Source organism: Oryctolagus cuniculus, chromosome 5, assembly GCF_051225735.1.
Source record: "Oryctolagus cuniculus isolate XC-2025 breed Fujian yellow rabbit chromosome 5, ASM5122573v1, whole genome shotgun sequence".
Classification (NCBI taxonomy): Eukaryota; Metazoa; Chordata; class Mammalia; order Lagomorpha; family Leporidae; genus Oryctolagus; species Oryctolagus cuniculus.
The window spans coordinates 38024361-38045285 of NC_142871.1; the positions used below are offsets into that span (position 1 = coordinate 38024361).

Sequence of the window (20925 nt, forward strand, 5' to 3'; positions counted from 1 at the left end):
TGTGTGCATAGCCACATCTCAATGCCTCCTATCCACTGCAATTACAACTGTAAGATAGCAAATATTGGATGGCTGTTGTGACTCAGTGGGTTAAGCTGCCACCTATGCCCCTGGCATCCCATATAAGTCCTGGCTGCTCCTCTTAGATCCAGCTTCCTGCTAATGCATGTGGGAAAACAGCAAAAGGCAGCCCCAGTGCTTGGGCCCCTTCATCTCTGTAGGAGACCCAAATGAAGCTCCCGGCTCCTGGTTGGCCCAGCCCCAGCCATTGTGGCTGTTTGGGGAGTGAACCAGCGGATGGAAGATCTCTTTCTGTCTGTCTCTCCCCTCCTACCCCATAACTCAGCTTTTTATGTAAATAAATAAATCTTTTCTTTTGAATAAGATAGCAAATATACTCTTTGACTCCTGCTTTTTGTATTTAATAGTGTACCTTGGACTTATTTCTGTAATTGGAATGTAAATCTTTCTCCTACTTTTCTTGATTTCTCTCTAATATTCTGGAGTGTGGATGTCGTATAATGTTACTTATTGATAGACATTAATCCTTTGCTGTTACTGTGTTGCTGTGAATTACCTTGTACATAATTACTTTACCTATTTACCTATTTTACTTATGTGCAGATGTACTGCAAGTGGGCTTACTAATATACACATTTTGAATTTTGCTAACTGTTGGCAAATTGACTTCCTTTGGATCTGTAGCAGCTGATTTTATACTAGCAATGGTGTATGAATGCCCCTGGTCCTGTAGTCTTGCTCATTGACTACATGATTCATCGGAATGCCTCCATTCTGAATTTCAGTGTCATTTCTTTTACAAGAGCATCTTTCCATCTGTTTATATGTGATTTGTATTTTTCTGTTCACTTTAAACTCATCCTTTAGCCGTTTTTTTCCTCTGATAGGTTGTTTTAAATCAGACCAAACAGTTTAAAAATGAAATTTGCTTTAGATTTTTGATGTTGAGACAATTTATAAGCACTATTGTTTTGTTTGGCTTTTTATTCTAGTTGCTTGAATTCAGCTAGAGAACAGATACAGCTGGGAATAAATACTCTTTAATCTGATGCTAATTTGTATTCCATGAGTGCTTAAGTCTGAAGGATCATGTCATTTCCTAAAGAGTTGACAGTTGAAGTTTTAATAAAATTGTGACTGTGTTTCAAATTAGTAGCAATTTCTGAGTTTAAATGAATAAAATTCATGAATCAATGACAAGTTGTTTAACTACATATTAATGTTAGTCTTGCTACCTCTGTCTCCCACTAGACTGAGAGCAGAATTCTTCCATGTGTAATACTGGTGTCTGGTACATATACTAGAAAGTACTGGGCCAACATTTGTTCTGGGAGAAGTGGGTAAGATACTTACCTAACCCATTTACTGACATTTGGGGAAAGGTATGAGAGAGCTCAATTCGAGCATGTTGCTAGTGATTGCGAAGCTCTAAATGCTAGTTTTCACTTTTCAACAACTGATGGGCTTTGTGGTAGGTGCTGGCTATAAAATAGTGAAGTCATTTTGGTATTGATTGCTATACTGTATAAAGTCTCTGGATCTAAACAGCTTGCACTCAAATTCCATTTTAATCTATTTCATCTATAATATACAATCAGTTTTATTTCTCACCTCAAAGTATTATGAATATTAAAGGAATTGTTTTGTTGAAAGATTCTAGAGTAGTGTTCAACAAATAGCTAATATAGTAATTGTTTCTGTTGTGATTTGTTATTCCTACTATTTCCTACTATTTCTGGTATTTTTTGTTCAATCTGTCATTTTATGACAGTGTCTTTTCATCCCCCCTTTTAATTTAAATATTTATTTTTTATTTATATGAAAGCCAGAGTTACAGAGAAAGAGAAAGGGAGAAGAAAAGGGGGAGGACTGCAACAGCTGGGGATGCGCCAGGCCTAAGCCAGGAGCTAGGAGCTCCCACATGGGTGTAGGGGCCCAAGCACTTGGTTCATCTTTTGCTGCTTTCCCAGGAGCATTAGAAGGGAGCTGCATCAGAATTGGAGCAGCCAGTTTTTTTTTTTTTTCATACTATTTGTTGAAATCTTTTACTTAGTGTAAGGTTAACTATATGATCATTAAGTAAACTGAAAAGAGATCTTGGTAAAAATTAATAGTGGGAATGTGAGAGGGAGGAGGAGGATAGGTTGAAATGTGGGTGGGAGGCAGGGTAAGGAGAGAAGTATCACTGTGTTCCTAAATCTGTATATATGAAATAAATTAAACTTTTATAGCTTAAATAAAATCAAAAAAAAAAAAAGTGAAGCAGCCGAGTCTTGAACCAGCGCTCATATGTAATCCTCTGTGCCACAATGCCGGCCCCTATTATTAATTTATTATATGCCAGGCACTTTGTGTATAGCCTCTAATTTAGTCCTCTGAGCCACCCAGTGAGTATGTATCATATTGCTTTTCACTTAAGAGGAAACTTAAACTCAGTACTGCTTAAGAACTTCTCCATTGTTATATGGCTCATAAGAGGCAGAGCTAGAGTTCTAATCTTTTATTGGATTCCCAGTCTTGATCTCCAAACCCCTGTACTGTTCTATCCAAACATTAGGTCACTTCTCATAGAAAGAATATAGGTCCTTTTCTAGCCGTTACATAAAGTTTGGACTCCATCCGAGAGGAAGAATTGGAGCAAATTCAGTTTAACAGTCTTCTCTCTCTCTCTCTCTCTCTCTCTCTCTCTAAATATTTTATTTATTTGACAGGTAGAGTTACAGATAGTGAGAGGGAGAGATAGAAAGGTCTTCCTTCTGTTGGTTCACTCCTCAAATGGCTGCAACAGTTGGAGCTGTGCCTATCTGAAGCCAGGAGCCAGGGTGCCTCCTCCCAGTCTCCCATGTGGGTGCAGGGGCCCAAGCACTTGAGCCATCTTCTACTGCTTTCCCAGGCCATAGCAGAGAGCTGGATCAGAAGAGGAGCAGCCAGGACCAGAACTGGCGCCCACACAGGATGCTGGAGCTGCAGGCAAAGGATTAACTTACTGCGCTATGGAGCCAGTCTCTCTGTCTGTCTCTCTCTCTCTCTCACTCTCACTCTCACTCTCACTCTCACTCTCTTCCTTCTTTTTAATCTTTAAAGATTTATTCATTTATTTGAAAGGTAGAGTTAGAGAGAGAGAGAGGTCTTCCATCTGCTCGTTCACTCCCCAAATGGCCGCCATGATTGGAGCTAAGCTGATCCAAAGCCAGGAGCCTGGAGCTTCCTCTGGGTTTCTTACGCAGGTGCAGGGGCCCAAGCACTTCGGCCATCCTCTGCTGCTTTCCCAGGCCATAGCAGAGAGCTGGATCGGAAGTGGAGCATCCGGGACTTGAACTGGTTCCCATATGGGATTCTGGCACTGCAGGCAGCGACTTTACCCTCTATGCCACAGTGCTAGTCCCCAACAGTATTTCTGATCACATTTCTTAATTGATGTTTCTGTTTCCTCTATAGTGCATGTTTTGGATTGCCCACACTTACAAGGTTTGTGTGCATTATGATCATGAGAAACTGATATCTGTTTTTGGTTATATGCATGGTCTCTGATTTTTTAGCTCTCAGTTCAGGGAAAAAATATTTTGGCCCTTGTTACCTGGCACATGTCTCTTTCTTAACCTAATCCTTAATGAATACAGAACGGACTTGTCAACAAATAAGATTGTTAGCAATTATCTTGATTGTTATTGGATATTATTGAAAATTATGTTCTAATTTTCATATTTCCCCCTCCAATATATGAAGAAGGTTAATCTTACATGTTGAATTCTGAGATTTTTTTTGAGTGTTTCACCCTTTATAGTTGAAAACAATTAATGATTTATCTTACTAATATAAACTCAGATATTAAGTTTTAAAAACTTGAGCATCTGAAAGTGATTTTTGAAGTCCATGGATCTTAGGTATGAAGGCCCCAAAGCCCTCTGGGGAGTGACAGTTACCTGAGATGATTCTTTCTGGCTCTTGGTTTTTAAGGTTTATTTTCTAGTACTCTTCACAGTATATACAGATATTGGCATGATTCGGGCTGCAAGAAGTATAAAACTTTGATACAATACTTTGAACCATAGGAAGTCGTCATCTTTTTTTTTTTTTTTTAAGATTTATTTATTTAAAAAGCAGAGCAACAGAGAGAGGGTGAGAGAGAGCATCCTTTTTTTTTTTTTTTAAAGATTTATTTATTTGAGAGGCAGAGCTGCAGAGAGAGGGAAAGAATGAGAGAGAGAGAGAGAGAGAGAGAGAGAAAGAGAAAGAGAAAGAGAAAGAGAAAAACTAATTCTTCCATCCTCTGGTTCACTCTCCAAATGGCCATAATGGCCGGAGCTGTGCTGATCTGAAGTCAGGAGCCAGGAGCTTCCTCCGGGTCTCCCACATGGGTGCAGGGGCCCAAGGACTTGGGCCATCTTCTGCTTTCCCAGGCCCTAGCAGAGAGCTGGATTGGAAGTGGAGCAGACGAGACTTGAACTGGCACCTATATGGGATGCTGCTGCCACAGGCAGAGGCTTAGCCCACCTTGCCACAGTACCAGCCTTGTGTGAGAGATTTTCCATCCTCTGGTTCACTTTCCAAATGGCCACAAGGCCTGGGGCTGATTCAGGCCACAGTTAGGAACCCATCTGGATCTCCTATGTGAGTGGCCAGAGTCCAAGTAGTTGGACTATCATTGCTGCTTTCCCAGGTGCCTTTGCAGGGTGCTGAATTAGAAGTGGAGCAGCTGTGACTAGAACCAGCGCTCCAGAAGGGGATGCCAATGTTGGAGGCCATGTCTTAACCCACTGTGCCATAATGCCTACCCTTAGGAGGTCTGTTATCTCACATGAGTAGCAACTCTGATACATGATCTGGCTGCGGGTGACATGGTCAGGCGGTGGGCCTCTTCTCCGATCCTCTTTCCACTGCTCTCTCTGGGGAGCTAGTGTGTTCTCAGGCTTTCTCCCCTCAGTGGAATCAAGATGGCAGCAGCATTTCCAGGAATTACATATACAGTATTCTGAGGCAGGGATTCAGAGGATGAATCTCCCTGGATTCATCCTTCTGCAGAAGTTCACCAGCAGACTTTCTGTACGTCTTCTTGGCTGGAGAAGGGAGTCTGCTGTGCTTGTTCTAGACCAATAGAACTGTAGCCTATCCTGGAGCCAGCCTGAATACTCGAGAGGAAAAGGGAGGGGTGCTGTGAACAGAATTTGGGTTCTGTTATAAAGGAGAAAGGGTGGAGAAAGCATTCTGAGTGTAACCCGAGCCTGCCCAGACATGAACTAGCAAAGATTGCAGTTCATATCTTTTGTATGTATGGATTTAATTTAAACCAGATGCTACTTTAATCTTATAGAAATAGTTCTGTCTCTCTTATAGGTCCTTTATCTTTTAAAAAATGAAAGTACAGTGTTGCAGTGTGTCATAAAGGTAACTAGGATGAACAGCCTTGGATTATTTCAAAAATAACTCTTGTTTATCCTCACCTTGTTGATAATAGAAATGGACAAATAGTTCTCTTGGAATGTATTTGTACTTAAAAGAATAGGGGGTATAGTATTTTCTAGAACTTCTGACAGTTAAGAAAAATAAGCCTGCAAGGGAAAGGATTTACTTGAAGTCTGCTCCGCCTGTTTTTATTTCTCTCTCTCCAAGTACTTTTTCTTGTTTTTCCCCCTCTTCGTCCTTCTACTGTTCTCTTCCTCTCCTTTTAAGTGGTGAATACATTTGAGGGACTTCACCTCAGTAGTTCCCAAGTGGAATTAGGTAGCAGCTCAATTTTTCCTGTATTTGTGTTGCTGTATTTGTTTTTCTTACGTTTGATGCTTTAATGGGAGATAGTGAGGTATTAAAAGTCCTTGCCTTGGGCTTTAGTCTGTCTGGGGAGATGAAAATAAGAAGTAATTGTGGATAATAGCAAGATGCTCTGCATGTCATCTACCTATCATGACAATAGCAGACGAAAACTACTTTCCTCAGGTCTAGAAAATGGCTGAATTAGAACTGTCCTCATATTGTCAATCCTTTTTTAAGTTCATGGCTAATGTTATTTGTTGAACAGTTTTTGTCTCTTTCAAGGTTTGAGTGAAGCCTCCATCCCCTTAGTACCATTTTTCTTTAGAATTGTGTCCTTTCTCATTTTGTAAGTCTTGGACCCTTAAATGACAGGTTGAGCCATGTTGGTAAAAATCAAAGACCTCTTACTGCTGGCAATCTCAATAGAGGATGGGAGCCACTCAGCTGGTAGAAGCATGCACATTGTTCACTCTGCAGAGGTTTTTATTAACAGAAGGGCCTGTAGAGAAGTCAAGGTTCCCTCAAGGTTTTAAGGAAATATCAGGACCAAGAATTAACATGAACTTCTTGCTGGGAGTTGTATGAGTATGTTGAGTTTTCTGTTTGCTTTGCTTGCTTTAGTAATCCTTCTGGTTAAAGGCTGTTTTAAGTACCACAATGCTGTATGTAGGTATTTTACAGCTGCATAGACAGTACCTTGGAATTTATGTCCTTTTTTAGATGTAAGAAAAAAACCAACAGTTTTATGTAATACAGGTCCTTACCTAACCAGTGCTGATCCTCTGTTGATGATGGTTTTCTGCTTGGTTGCATGTTAAATGACGCATGCCTTTTCTCATGGAGCTGTTACAATAACGAACACTTTTATCAACCCAGATGGAGCATGCCAACATAGTAATTGTGTTAAAGCACATGCTTGTCTAATGGGCTGCCTGTTCACAGCAGTGTTCTTTTTGGTTGATGGTAAGTAGAAAGGTCTTTACTTAGTATGTTATGTAAGTATACCAATGATGGATTGTAAGTAAATATAACTAAAGATTAATGCGTTGAGCATTTATAGAGATTGAGAAACCTTATTTCTGCTTTTAGCTTTGCACACTTTGTTATCTCAGGCAGAGCTCCCAATTTTTCTAAGCCTCAGTTTCCTTGTTGGTAAAATAAAATGAGGATATCTGAGTAGGTATTTTAGCAGTACTCATTGAGTACGTAGTTATTGGGTATTTCTTAATATGCCTGTCTAGATGCTTGGAATATTATAATTAATATAATTAATAAAAGAAAGATCCCAGCCCTCATGAGCTTTCATTTTAGTCAGAATGCTTGCATTCCGTGGTCAGCATTTCCACTTTCATGAGCAATGGAGTTTAAAGGCTTATCCGTGTCTAAAACTTCAAGGGATATAGGCACGATTACAGTGAATGGAAGTCTGTAGGTATGTTATCTTGATGGTGGTGATTTGTTCAAGAAATCATTTTATCAATAAAGAGTGCTTGGTTTTGAATTCTGTTAAGCTCTTAAAACTATTTTAAGAGCATAGTTGTTTACGTATAATTACAACCACCCTTATTGTTGGAATATTCTCAATCCAATTAGCCATTTCCATTGTTTTCTGTCTGGTAACTTCCATTTGGTCAATACTGATCAGCTGGGAGGTTTCTAAAACTTAACAAGGGTTGTGAATACAGTGGTGATTGGTGAGGATTACTTTGAAAGGTTTACCTGTCTGGTTATCAATGCTCTTTCTCTCTCTTTTAGCACGTTGTCCATAAGGGCAGTTGTGATTACATGGCCAATTAATACCTCTCAAAAATGATCTTTGTGATAATTCCTCTAAATTTTTATTTGAGGGGATGGGACTAATTATGATAAGTTACAGAGTATTTTTATGTCGTTCTATGGTAATTTTTATAAACTTAAATCTTTGAGCAATAGGCCAGTGGCTCTGTGGTTGATCAGGTCAATGCATGATAGAGATATGGTTGGATTTTGAAGTAAATTTGAGGAGAGGTGTTTACAGTTGTGTGGCCCTCACTTTAGTGGCCTTGGACAAGTTAATTGTCTTCCACTGATTGTTTGCAAAATAGGCACGATACCATTTGAAAATACATATTTGAAATTTGAAAATACATATTTGAAAATAAGAAATTAGTGCTTGGTATGTGACATAGTAAGCAGTGGTTGATAGCTCTTATGATTAAAATATAAACAACTGCTAATGTTTTTAACATAGTAGTGGAAACTTTCACTTTATATTTCCTTGCTCCTAAAGTATTTTGGCCAAAAATCAGCTTTGGTTGATCGATTCCCAGATTTTTTCTCATAGCCAAAGTAATTAAAGAGCTGCCAATTTATGTTGGTTAGCTTAGACAGGTGTGGGACATTTTTGTTTTAATTTTACCAGAACACTTGGTTGACTCTTGAAAAATGTAATCGGGAAAGTATGTTCTAGAACTTACCTACAGTCATTTCATTATTAATATAAATAATATTCTCTATTTAAATGGTACTTAGAAAATGCTGCTTTAAATAAGGAAAAATGGTTTTCTGTGCAATATGGAGTCAGTATAAGTATCCTTAGGCCTGCTGGAAGACATGATTTTGAATCTTAAGCACCTAAAAATGAGAAATAATATAGGCATGTATGTGATAGCTAATCTTGTCCCTGTTTTGTAGCATCACTCTCACGGACATTGCTGTCCCCTGATCTCCCTGTCCTACTATATCTTTCCACTGACCCTCAGACCTTTTCCTCTGCCTGATCTTTTCATGTTGATGACAATAAAGGTTCTTTTCAGAGTCCTCAAAGCTCAGTTTTCTGTAGCTGATGTCAGCATCACCTATGTTTTTAGCTATCTACCCATATGATAGCTCCCAATTTGCGTCCCCAGTGCATTTCCAGTCTTTGTTCAAAACCTGTGTGTCTAGAGGCCAACTAGACATTTCTACAGACTTCCCAATTACAATGAATGAAAAATATTTTAATATCTCAGCCAGACCCACTTTCCCGTTTTTTTTTTTAAAGATTTATTTTATTTATTGGCAAGAGTTACAGAGAGAGGTAGAGACAGAGAGAGAGGTCTTGCATCCAATGGTTCACTCCCCAGATGGCCACAATGGTTGGAGCTGCGCCAATCTGAAGCCCAAAGCCAGGAGCTTCTTCCAGGTCTCCCACATGAGTGTGGGGCCCAAGGACTTGGGCCATCTTCTACTGCTATCCCAGGCCATAGCAGAGAGCTGGATGGGAAGAGGAGCATCTGGGACATGAACTGGTGCCCATATGGGATGCTGGCGCTTCAGGCCACAGCACCAGCCTCTCCTGTTGTTCTTTATTCTCATAGTTGTTTGTACCATCATCCCTGTTTCCCATGAACTGGAACTTTTCTTTGACTTTTTCTACTTGTGACTTATTCAAGCTAGACACCAAGTCACGTCCAGTCTACCTCGTTACCATTAGTTTCATTTTTTATTCTTTACCCCACTGCTTTTGCCATTGTACAGACCATCATCTTCTCATGTCTGGATTATTGCAACAAAGTCCTGAATGTGTTTTTTTTTAGGGTTTTCTCTCATTCTATGCTTTTACAGCCAGACTACCTGAGCTATCTGAAATAGAAATCTCAGTAAATTACTCTCCTACTGAAAGTACTTGTGTGGCTTCTCATTGCCTTTGATGTAACCTCTGTAGACCCCTCTTAAGTAAGACATGCAAAATCTTTTATATTCTAGCTTCTGCTTTCTTTTACTCTGTGACTGCCAATTCATCATGCTTCTTCCCTTCAATCTCTGCTCTCAAGCCCCCATTTCACTTGTATAGGTGTTATTGAACAGTGCCAATGGTTTTCTGGGTAAGGGATGTTCTCAGGTTCCCACACACATTCTTATTACTGACACATACATGTTGAGCAGCCCTTGAAATGCTTGGGACTACAAATGTTTCATGATTTTGAATTTTTTCAGATTTTGGAACATTTGCATATACCTAGTGAGATATCTTAGGGATGAGACCCAAGACTAAATAAAACATCCATTTATGTTTCATATATCTTGTATACATAGCCTGATGCCAGTTTTAGAGTAATTTTTGAGTGCTTGTAGTTTGACTGTGACCTGTCACATAAAATCAGATGTGGAATTTTCCACTTACGGCAATGATGGTGTTCAAAAGTTTTGGATTTTGGAGCCTTTTGGATTTTGGATTTTTGGATTAGAGATGTTTAATTTGAATCTCCCATTCAGACTACTTTGCCTGAATAACCAGTACTCAATCTTTTATTAGCAATTAAGACTTCAGCTTCTGTAGAAAACCTTCACTTACTAATGTGGATTAAGTATCAGTTCTGTGCTTTTTAAGTAACATGCTCTTTATCTTGTTTTTAAAACTCTTATTCCCTACTCCCTCTTCTCCTATATAGTCTTTATTTATGTGCCCAGTACTTACACTATTGTAGTGACCATTAAATACAAACTATTTTTGTGCTTATATATTAGATGTGAATAGCATTTTTTTTTGACAGGCAGAGTTAGAAAGAGAGAGAGAAAGGTCTTTCTTCTGTTGGTTCACCCCCCAAATGGCTGCTATGGCCGGCACACTGTGCCGATCCAAAGCCAGCAGCCAGGTGCTTCCTCCTGGTCTCCCATGTGGATACAGGGCCCAAGCCCTTGGGCCATCCTCCACTGCCTTCCCGGGCCACAGCAGAGAGCTGGACTGGAAGAGGAGCAACCGGGACATAATCCGGTGCCCCGACCGGGACTAGAACCTGGGGTGCCGGCGCCGCAGGCGGAGGATTAGCCAAGTGAACTGCAGCGCTGGCCAACATTTTTAATTATTGAGAGAATTCACTCATCACAAAATTCATCCTTCTAAATTATTGTTTTGGTTTTAAATTTATTCATAGGGTTGTTCCTCTATCACTATAATGTTTTCATAACTAAAAAAATAAGTAAACCTCCTGTATTTATTGGTAGTCTTTCTCCATTCTCCTTTTTCCCATCACTCTGGAAAGCAATAATCTATTTACAGTTTGAATGAGTTTGCCTATTCTCGAAATTTCATGTTAATGGAATCATGTAACTTTTGTGTTTTTACTTGCCATAACGTTTGCAAGGCTTATCCGTGTGGTAGCATCTATCAATACTTCACTCCTTTTTATGACAGAATAACATTCTGTTTTACAGACATCATATTTTATTCATCACTTGGTAGGCATTTGTATTGTGTCCAATTTTTTTGTGGTTGTCAATAATGCTATTTGAAACATGTATAACTTTTTGTGTAATCAAATATTTTTATTTTCCTTGGGTATATGCCTAGTAGTAGAATTGCTAGATCATATGATAATTCTGTGTTTAACTTTTTAAGAAACAAAGTGTTTTTCAAAGTGGCTACACCATTATACATTCTCATCAGGGATGTTGAAAATTCCAAAATTTCCACATCCTAATCAGTACGTGTTGCTGTCTGGTTTATTTATTTATTTATTTTTATTATAGCCACTCTGGTGGATGTGGAATCCTATAGTGATTTTGATTTCTCTAATGACTGATGATGCTGAACATCTATTCATATGTTTATTGAACATGTATATCTTCTTGGGAGAAATGTATACTTACAACCTTTGCCCATCTTGAAATTGGGTTTAATGTCTTATTGTTGCTGAGCTTATAAGAATTATTTTTATATATGCCAAGTATGAAACCCTTGTTAGATACATGATTTTCAGATGTAAATCATATTTTATGAAATAAGTACTAGTATAGTGTTGACATATGCTACAATATGGATGACCTGTGAAAACATTTTGTTAAGTGATAATATCATATGCTGTATGAATCCATTTATTTGGAATATCCAGAGTAGGTAAATCCATGCAAACTGACAATAGATTTGGTTGCTGAGGTGAAGGGGAAATAGAGACTACTAAAAGGTACAGGATTTTCTTGGAATGATCAAAACACTCTGGAATTTGTGGTGATAGGTGGACAACCCTATGAATATATTCAAAATTACCAAGTGGACACTTTATCTTTTTAGATTTAAAAAAAAATTTTTTGTGCAAATTTCATGTATTTTTTATATATACAGATTTAGGAACATAGTGATACTTTTCCCCTACCCTCCCTCCAACCCAAGCTCCAGCCTTTTAAAAGGGTGAATTTTATGGTATGTGAATTATATCTCAAAAAAACTTTAACCCAAGTGTACTTCAGTGTTTCACTTAACCTATTTATATTTGTACCACTTTTGTAAGACAGCTGTAGCATTATCCATTGGCCAGGGTGACAGGACTTGGAACACTTTTGTTATTAGCAAAAGATGAGAAGCATGACTGTCATCTACTGGCCTTTCAGAGGCTCTACCTGTTGTCTTCTGTCATTGTGCTGCTGCACTTTAGAACACCCTCTTTGCTTGTATAAAATTGAAAACCGGTTGTTTTCATATTTAATTTAAATTTTTTACCTTAGTTGTGATAAGATCATTTATTAGATGCATTTTCCCACCGCATAGTGTGTTCATTTGCTTTAGAATCTTTAAATATTTTTAAAATATTCATATCTGCAAATAAAAATGTATTTGTAGTACACATTTGGCATGGTGGTTAAGATGTTGCTTGGAATGCTCACATAACAAATCTGAGTGCTTGGGTTTGAGTCCTGGCTGTTCCCCCTATTTCAGCTTCCTACTAATGTGCACCCTGGGTGGCAGTAGTGATTGCTCAAGTAGTTGGCTTATATGGGACACATGGATTGAGTCCTTGGTTCCCAAATTTGGCCGCACCAGCACAAGGCCATTGTGGGCATTTGGGGAGTGAATTAGTGGATGGAAGTTTTCTCTCTGTCTCTCTCTCTTTTTTTTTTCTCTTTATGCTTCTCAAGTAAGTAAAATAAACAAAAATTTGTTTGTGATTATGTAAGATGGAGGTTTAGAGTTTTGATTATACTTTGAGTATCTTTCCCAGAAAATAACTTTTGCATAGGAATAGTGATAGTAAATTATAGGATTTAATTTTGGAATAAAAAGTAACACATTTTTGTAGATGTAGCTTTTAAATGTGTGAAATTACTGTGAAGTGTGTCTCAGCTCTTTCTAACATTGTTGGTAATATTTTCCTGTTACAGAATAAAGGATACCGAGTACAGGGAAAAGTAATATTTGTTTTAAAAAAATGGGATTTATTTTGGGGTCAATTATTGTTTATAACTACTTGAAAACAGACAAAAGTAGCTTTTATTTTTTATTTATTTATCTGTTTTGGAGTTCTTGGTAATTTTAAGCTCTAGCTCTACCCAACCAGAGTTACTCTATTGTGATGCTCTTTGGATTCTATGATTCTGATGGAAAATTCTGAAAGTCAGAGTGGCAGCCTCTCCATTTTCTTTTGTGCTTATCAACTCTCTCTCTTTATGTGTGCCTTCTCCCAGTCATCTCTGCCATCCCCCTCCTCACCTTTCCATACCCTGACCCTTGCCACCAAACTAAAATTAAGAGAGTTTGTAAAATAACATTTTGTGATTTTTGTTTTGTTTACAGCATAAATTGTGATCATGACTACTGAAGTAGGCGCTGTGTCAGAAGTGAAGAAGGATGCAGACCAGTTAGGAGCAGAGGCAACCAAGGAGAAACCTAAAGAAACAGCAGAAAATCAGCAGAATCAGTCCTCTAACACGGAGGAGGAGAAGGGTTCCCAGCCATCTCCTGCAGCTGAAAGCCAAAGTAGTCTACGCCGCCAGAAGAGAGAGAAGGACCCATCTGAGAGCAGGGGTATTTCTCGATTCATCCCCCCATGGCTTAAGAAGCAAAAGTCTTATACCTTAGTAGCGGCCAAAGATGGAGGGGACAAAAAAGAGCCAACCCAAGCTGTGGTGGAAGAACAGATCTTAGACAAGGAGGATTCCCTTCTGGAAGAAGAGAGACAGGCCAAGGCTGATGCAGAAGAAGCGGCTCAGAGGAAGCAACAGGAGGCAAAAGTTGAAGTCAAGGAAGAAAAGCCTTCAGTGAGCGGTGCTGAGATTCAGGTACCTTTGGGAGTGGGTGTCTGAAATGCAAACTTGAGGGTGTAACCGTGCAACAGAAAGGATTGGTTTTGGATCATTTCCAGGTTTCTTGAATTGCAATACTAATTTGACAGTGTCTTTGGAATATTTGGTCTGGTATTCATCTATGTCGATCTTTTTATTCTTTTTAAAAAAACAGCTCCAAAATAAAATAAAGCAGACCAATCTATATATGCAAATTATTTAAAAATTCTTATCTTGTTCTGTTAAGTACATGCTCTCAGACTCCTGCCACCTCTCCTTTTAAACAGGATGCCCCTTTATACATCTTGAATTTTATTTATATATTCAATGGGTAGTAGTAAGTAAGAGATTTGTGTGTGTGCATTTTGGTTACCAAATGAAGCCTGGGTTTTGCCGGGGTAAAGAATGTAATTACAAATTTTATTATCTGAATAGGTATTTAAATTTTATTGCTGGGTTGTAGTTTCTTCTCATTCAAAATGATCAACTTGGAAAAAATGAGAAAGTTGGTTCTGGAAGGGGGATGAAGGCAAATATCCTTTCTAGCAGAATTCCCAAATCTTTTATACATTATGGGTATAATAATGACAAATATTTTTTTAATGAGAAGCTGGAAGAACAGAGAGAGAAAAGAGTAAATGAATGGCCCTGTGCACTAATCCTGTATACGGACCCATTGTTCAAATGCAGGCAATGGCTAGGGGCCCAATCCCCAGTTCTTCTACATGGGTGGCTGGAACCCATCCACTTAAGTTATCACTGCTGCCCCTTAGGGTCTGCTTTAGGAGGACAGTGGATTGAATCAGGAGTCAGGCATTTTTTTTTTTGAAAGCTTTTATTTAATAAATATAAATTTCATATATACATCTTCTTCCCCCCATACCTGTCCTCCCACCCCAACTCCTCTCTTACCTCCTATACATTCTCCCAACCCATTCTTCATTAAGATTCATTTTTAATTATCTTTATATACAGAAGATCAACTCTGTACTAAGTCAAGATTTCAATGGTTTGCACCCACACACACACACACAAGTATAAAGTACTGTTTAAAGACAAGTTTTACCATTAATTCTCATAGTACAGCTCATAAAGGACAGAGGACCTACATGGGGAGCAAGTACATAGTGACTCCTGTTGTTGATTTAACAAGTGACACTCTCATTTATGATGTCAGTGATCACCCGAGGCTCTTGTCCTGAGCTGCCAAAGCTATGGAGGCCTTTTGAGTCCACAGACTCCATCAGTCATGCCAGTATTTAGACATGGCCATAAGCAAAGTGGAAGTTCTCTCTACCCTTCAGAGAAAGGTACCTTCTTCTTTGGCCCCTTCTTTCCACTGGGATCCCACTCACAAAGTTCCTTCAAGTAGGTCATTTTTTGCCACAGTGCCTTGGCTTTCCTTGCCTGAAATGCTCTCATGGGTTTTTAGCCAGATCTGAATGCCTTAAGGGCTGATTCTGAGGCCAGAGTGCTGATTAGGATATTTGTCACTCTATGAGTCTGTGTGTGGTCTGCTTCTCATGATGGATCATTCTCTCCTTTTTAATGCTATCTATTGTTATTAGCAGACACTTGGTCTTATTAATGTGATTCTTTTGACACTTATTCCTATCTATATGATAAGTTGTACACTTAAAATGATCACTTTAGTAAGATGGCATTAGTACCACCAACTTAATGGGATTTGGAGTCCATGGCAAGTTTCAGCTTTACCCTTAGGGGTAAGTCCATGGGAACATGTGCCAAACTGTACATCTCCTCCCTCTCTTATTCCCACTCATTTTCTATAGGGATCAACTTTCAATTATATTTAAACACCTACGAATAATTCTGTGTTAAGAGTTCAAACAATGGTATTAAGTAGAAAAAGAAAATAGTAAAAAGAATAAAATAATCTGTTTCTTGACAATCAGGACAAGGGCTGATCAAATCATTGCTTCTCATAGAGTCCATTTCACTTCTTCAGGTTTCCTTTTAGTTGCTCAGTTAGTTGTCACAGATCAGGGAGCACATATGATATATGTCCCTTTGGGACTGGCTTCTTGCACTAAGTATAATGTTTTCCAGATTCCTGCATTTTGTTGCAAATGACTGGATTTCATTTTTATTAGCTGCTGTCTAGTATCCCATAGAGTACATCTCCTATAATTTCTTTATTCAGTCTTCCGTTGACAGGCAATAAACATGGAGGTGCAGATAGCTCTTTTATTTGCCAATTTCAATTCCCTTGGGTAAATTCCGAGGATTGAATGGTTGGGATGTATGGTAGGACTATAATCAGATTTCTGAGGTATCTCCAAACTGTTTTCCATAGTGGTTTTACCAGTTTGCATTCCCACCAATGGTGGATTAGGGTACCTTTTACCCCATCCTCACCAGCATTTGCTGCAATTCATTGATTTCTCTGTGAAAGCCATTCTAATGGGTGAGGTGAAACCTCCTTGTGGTTTTAATTTGCATTTCCCTGACAGCTAGTGATCTTGAACATTTTTTCATATGTCTGTTGGCCATTTGGATTTCCTTTTTTGAAAAATGTCTATTGAGGTCCTTGGCCCATCTCTTAAGTGGGTTGATTGTTTTGTTGTTGTGGAGTTTCTTGATCTCTTTGTAGATTCTGGTTATTAATCTTTTATCAGTTGCATAGTTTGCAGATTATTTCTCCCATTCTTTTGGTTGCCTCTTCACTTTCCTGTTTCTTTTGCTGTACAGAAACTTCTCAATTTGATGTAGTCACAGTTGTTAATTTTGGCTTTGGCTGCCTACGTCTTTGGGGACTTTTTCAAGACGTCTTTGCCTGTGCCAGTATCTTGCAGGGTTTCTCGATGTTCTAATAATTTGATGGTGTTGGTTGTAGATTTAAATCTTTAATCCATATTGAATGGGTTTTTGTTTAAGGTGTAAAATAGGGGTCTTGCTTAGTACTTATTCATGTGGAAATCCAGTTTTTCCAGTACCATTTGTTGAAGAGATTGTTCTTGCTCCAGGGATTGGTTTTAGCTCCTTGATCAAATATAAGTTGGCTGTAGATGTTTGGATTGATTTCTGGTGTTTGAATTTTGTTCCATTTCTCTATCAATCTGTTTTTGTACCAGTACCAGGCTGTTTTGATTATAATTGCCCTGTAGTATGTCTTGAAATCTGGTATTATGATGCTTCTGGCTTTGTTTGTGTTGTATAAGTTTGCTTTAGCTATTTGAGGTCTCTTGTCCCTCCATACAAATTTCAGCATCATTTTTTTCTAGCTCTGAGAATGTCTTTGATTTTGATTGGTATCGCATTGAATCTGTAAATTGCTTTTAGAAGAATGAAAATTTTGATGATACAGATTCTTCCAATCCATGAACATGGATGATTTTTCCACTTTTTCTATCTTCTTCTATTTCTTTCTTTAAAGTTTTATAATTCTCATCATAGAGATCTTTGACTTCCTTAGTTAAGTTTATTTGATTTTTTTTTGTAGCTATTGTTAATAGGATTGTTTTTAGAAGTTCTTTGTCGGCCATGACATTGTCTATGTATATGCAGGCTATTGACTTTTGTGTATTGATTTTATATCCTGCTACTTTACCAAACTCTTCTATGAGTTCCAGTAGTCTCTTACTGGAGTTCTTTGGATCCCCTATATAAAGAATCATGTCACCTGCAAATAAGAATAGTTTGACTTCCTGCTTCTCAATTTGTATCCCTTTGATTTCTTTTCCTTGCCTAATGGCTCTGGCTAAAACTGCCAGTACTATATTGAATAGCAGTGATGAGAGTGGCCATCCCTGTCTGATTCCAGATCTCAGTGGGAATGTTTCCAACTTTTTCCCATTCAGTATGATGCTGGCCATCAGTTTGTCATAAATTGCCTTGATTGTGTTGATGATATAGAAGGAACATTCATACTTTGAACTTCCTTCAATCTTTAACTGAGAGATTTTCTTCCTTTACCTTCTTTCATATTGATGATCATCATGTTTCTGTGTTTCTGTGTGCAGCACATCCTTAAGTATCTTTTCTAGGGCTGGACAGGTGGTGACAAATTCTTTCAATTTCTGTTTGTTATGGAAGGTCTTTATTTCACCTTTTGTTCACAAATGGCAGCTTTGCAGGGTATATTATGGGATGACATTTTTTTTCTCTTAAGACTTGGGCTATATCTCACCATTCTCTCCTAGCCTGTAGGGTTTCTGTTGAGAAGTCCTCTGTGAGTCTAATTGGAGATCCTCTCAAAGTAATCTGGTGTTTCTCTCATGTACATTTTAGTTTCTTCTCTTTATGTTTCACTGAGGTGACTTTGATTGTGATATGTGGTGGTGAGGATCTTTGCTGGACATGTCTATTTGGAGTTTTGTGTGCTTCCTATACTTGGATGTCCTTTCTTTCTCCAAACCAGGAAAGTTTTCTGCTATTATTTCACTAAAAAGGCCTTCTAATACTTTCTGTCTCTCCATGCCTTCAGGAATTCCTAGACCTGTATGTTGTTTTTCTTTTTTTTTTTTTTAAATAATATCCTGTAGATTCCCAACAGTGTTTTTTAGTTTCCTAATTTTTGCTTCTTATATTTGATTTGACTGTATACTTTCCTGTCCTTTGTCTTCTAAATATGATATTCTTTCTTCTGCATCACTGATTCTGTTTTTAAGACTCTCCACTGCATTTTTTATTCTATTGAATTCTTCATTTCATTTTGATTCCTCCTTAGGTTTTAATTTCATGAGAGAGATGTTCTTTCATGTCCTGCATATAGTTCAGTAGTTCATGCGTTTGCATTTGATTACTTCTATGTAATTTGCATTTGCATTTGATTACAATCTTATGATCAATGTTTTAAGTTCCATTTCTTGCATTTCTTCTATATCATCATCTTCATAATCTAGTATTGAAGTGTTTTATTCTTTTGGGAGTGTCATGTTGTCTTCCTTATTCTTGTTTCTTGGATTGTTGGATTTGTTGTTTGGCATTTGTGGAGATACTTGTTGGTTTCTTCTCCCCTGCCCGCCCTCCCAGGCAGCTTTTATTGTTATGGTATGACTCTGTAGATAAGTGGAATGTCTGCTTTCAGTGAATCTCTAGAGGCTTGTAGTGGGTGTGGCCAGAGTGCTCTTTAAGGACGTCTGAGGTGGCACACCCAGGTTTGGCATGGTAAACTTCTTCTTCTTCTCTTTTTTTAAATTAGAAGGATGGTTTATAATGCTCAGCTGAGCTCCTCTCCTCAATGGAGACCAATGCCTGAGCGCTGGCTCCAGTGGGTGTAATATTTGTCTGCTCTGTCCCAAGGACCACACAAAGGATCTGTGTATTCCTCAGTGTAAGTTCAGATTCCTCAGCAGTATCTCTCACCCAGTAACCAGGAGTTCCTGAGCTGTGGAGTCTCCCACGAGACTGCTCAATGTCCCAGCTACACCATGAGTCCTCCCACATACCCTCAGTTTTTTTCACAGTCCCGATACAGAAGCTTCACACAGTCACAAGCTCCTAGTGCCCTGTTAGTTCTCTCCACTGGAGTCAGGAGTCTCCACTCGGCTGATTGCCAGGTGCAGACAAGCTGGCCCAACTGTTTTGTATGTCCAAAATGGCACTCTATTGGCTTGTTATAGGACACCATTGTAAAGTGATTGGGGAGAGAGAAATGTGTCTGTCACATCCTTTTTTTTTTTTTTTTTCCTCTCTCCTCTAATTTGGCTGGTACACTTTCCCCCACAGGGCTCCAAGCCAGGTTCCCTCTAGGTTCTTCCTGACACTTTTTCTCCAGTAGCTTCTGCTGCTGCTGTCTGGTCTCACCTCACTTTCCAGTGCTGGTGCCTAGGCTCTAGGCTGATTTAATCTTGAGCCATGTGTGCCCACGATCTCCCTCTAATTTTGGTAGCGTTTCCCTCTAATTTTGGCAGAGTTTCCTCTGCCGTTTTCTCCCTAACTCTTCCCTGAGAATACACTATCTCCACTTTTTTTTTTTTTTTTTAAACTATCTTCTCTTGGGCTAGAGCAGTTTGCTCCCTACCTACTCTGCCATCTTGGAACTGCCAGCTCATCAGGCATTCTGATGTGTGATGTGGGCATCCTAGCTGGCATCTCAAGTGCTAGGCCAGATGTCCACCCCAATCACAATTTCTATTAAAGTTTTTCTTTCAATAAGTTGTCTTCTGGAAATTTGTTAACTTTATTGTGCACCTATTTTTTTTTCCTCAATAGCCTGCAGAAGAAATAAGTAAGGAGAGAGAAGAGGAGAAGTTAAAGGAAATACAAGAAGACAAATCTGAAGAAGCAGCAAAGAGGGAAACAAAGGAAGTACAGACCAATGAGCTAAAGTCAGAAAAGACCTCTCAAAAAGCCATAAAGAAGACCAAAACTGTCCAGTGTAAAGTGACCCTCCTAGATGGTACTGAATACAGCTGTGACCTGGAGGTGAGTCAGGGAACTGAACCGGGAGCTTTTTAGTATGTGGAATGAAAGTAAATAATAACTTTCCTTTGTGGTATGGCATAACAGTTATCTTTTTGTACTTTGAAAAGTTACTGTTATTCATTTGGTTGCAATTTTGCATTAAAAGATGTCCATTATGTCTATTTTTCTTTTTCTTTTTTTTTTTTTTAAGATTTTTATTTATTTGGGGCCAGCGCCGCAGCTTACTTGGTTAATCCTCTGCCTGTGGCACCAGCATCCCATATGGGCGCCGGGTTCTCGTCCTGGTTGCTCCTCTTACAGTCTAGCTCTTTGCTGTGGCCCGGGAATGCAGTGGAGGATGGCCCAAGTGTTTGGGCCCCTGCACCCACATGGGATACCAGGAGAAGCACTTGGTTCCTGTCTTCGGATTGGCACAGTGCGCCGGCTGTAGCGGCCATTTGTGGGGGTGAACCTTTTAAATTTTACAGCACCTTATAATTATATGTCAATCTATTTACATGCCATAAATTAATAACTAATCTTCACTGAAGTATTTTGAATGGATCATCTCATTTAATGCTTGTTAGAATCTTTTCTGTGGTACAGACTATAATACTGGTATTCCCAGTGTTACAGTAAGGAATGCAAGACAATAACTTACATAAGGCTTCACAGCTAGTTAGTGGTTAAGCCAGGACTCCAGCCTCCAGAGTCTGGCTCTAGAGCTCATGTTGTATCCCACATGTGGGACCTGTTTTGGTCATTTAA

At 38.8% G+C, this 20925-nt stretch overlaps 1 protein-coding gene across 50 annotated transcripts in view; it reads left to right on the forward strand.

The window, feature by feature from the left end:
* EPB41L2 (erythrocyte membrane protein band 4.1 like 2) overlaps window positions 1–20925 on the forward strand; it is a 257797-nt gene that overhangs the window by 113336 nt on the left and 123536 nt on the right. For all 50 annotated transcript variants that reach the window (XM_008263508.5, XM_070073578.2, XM_008263509.5 and 47 more), the window contains 2 exons: window positions 13301–13785; window positions 19966–20178. In XM_008263508.5, coding sequence (XP_008261730.3) covers window positions 13315–13785; window positions 19966–20178 — 684 coding nt within the window. In that variant the 5' untranslated portion in view covers window positions 13301–13314. The remainder of the gene's footprint in view (window positions 1–13300; window positions 13786–19965; window positions 20179–20925) is intronic.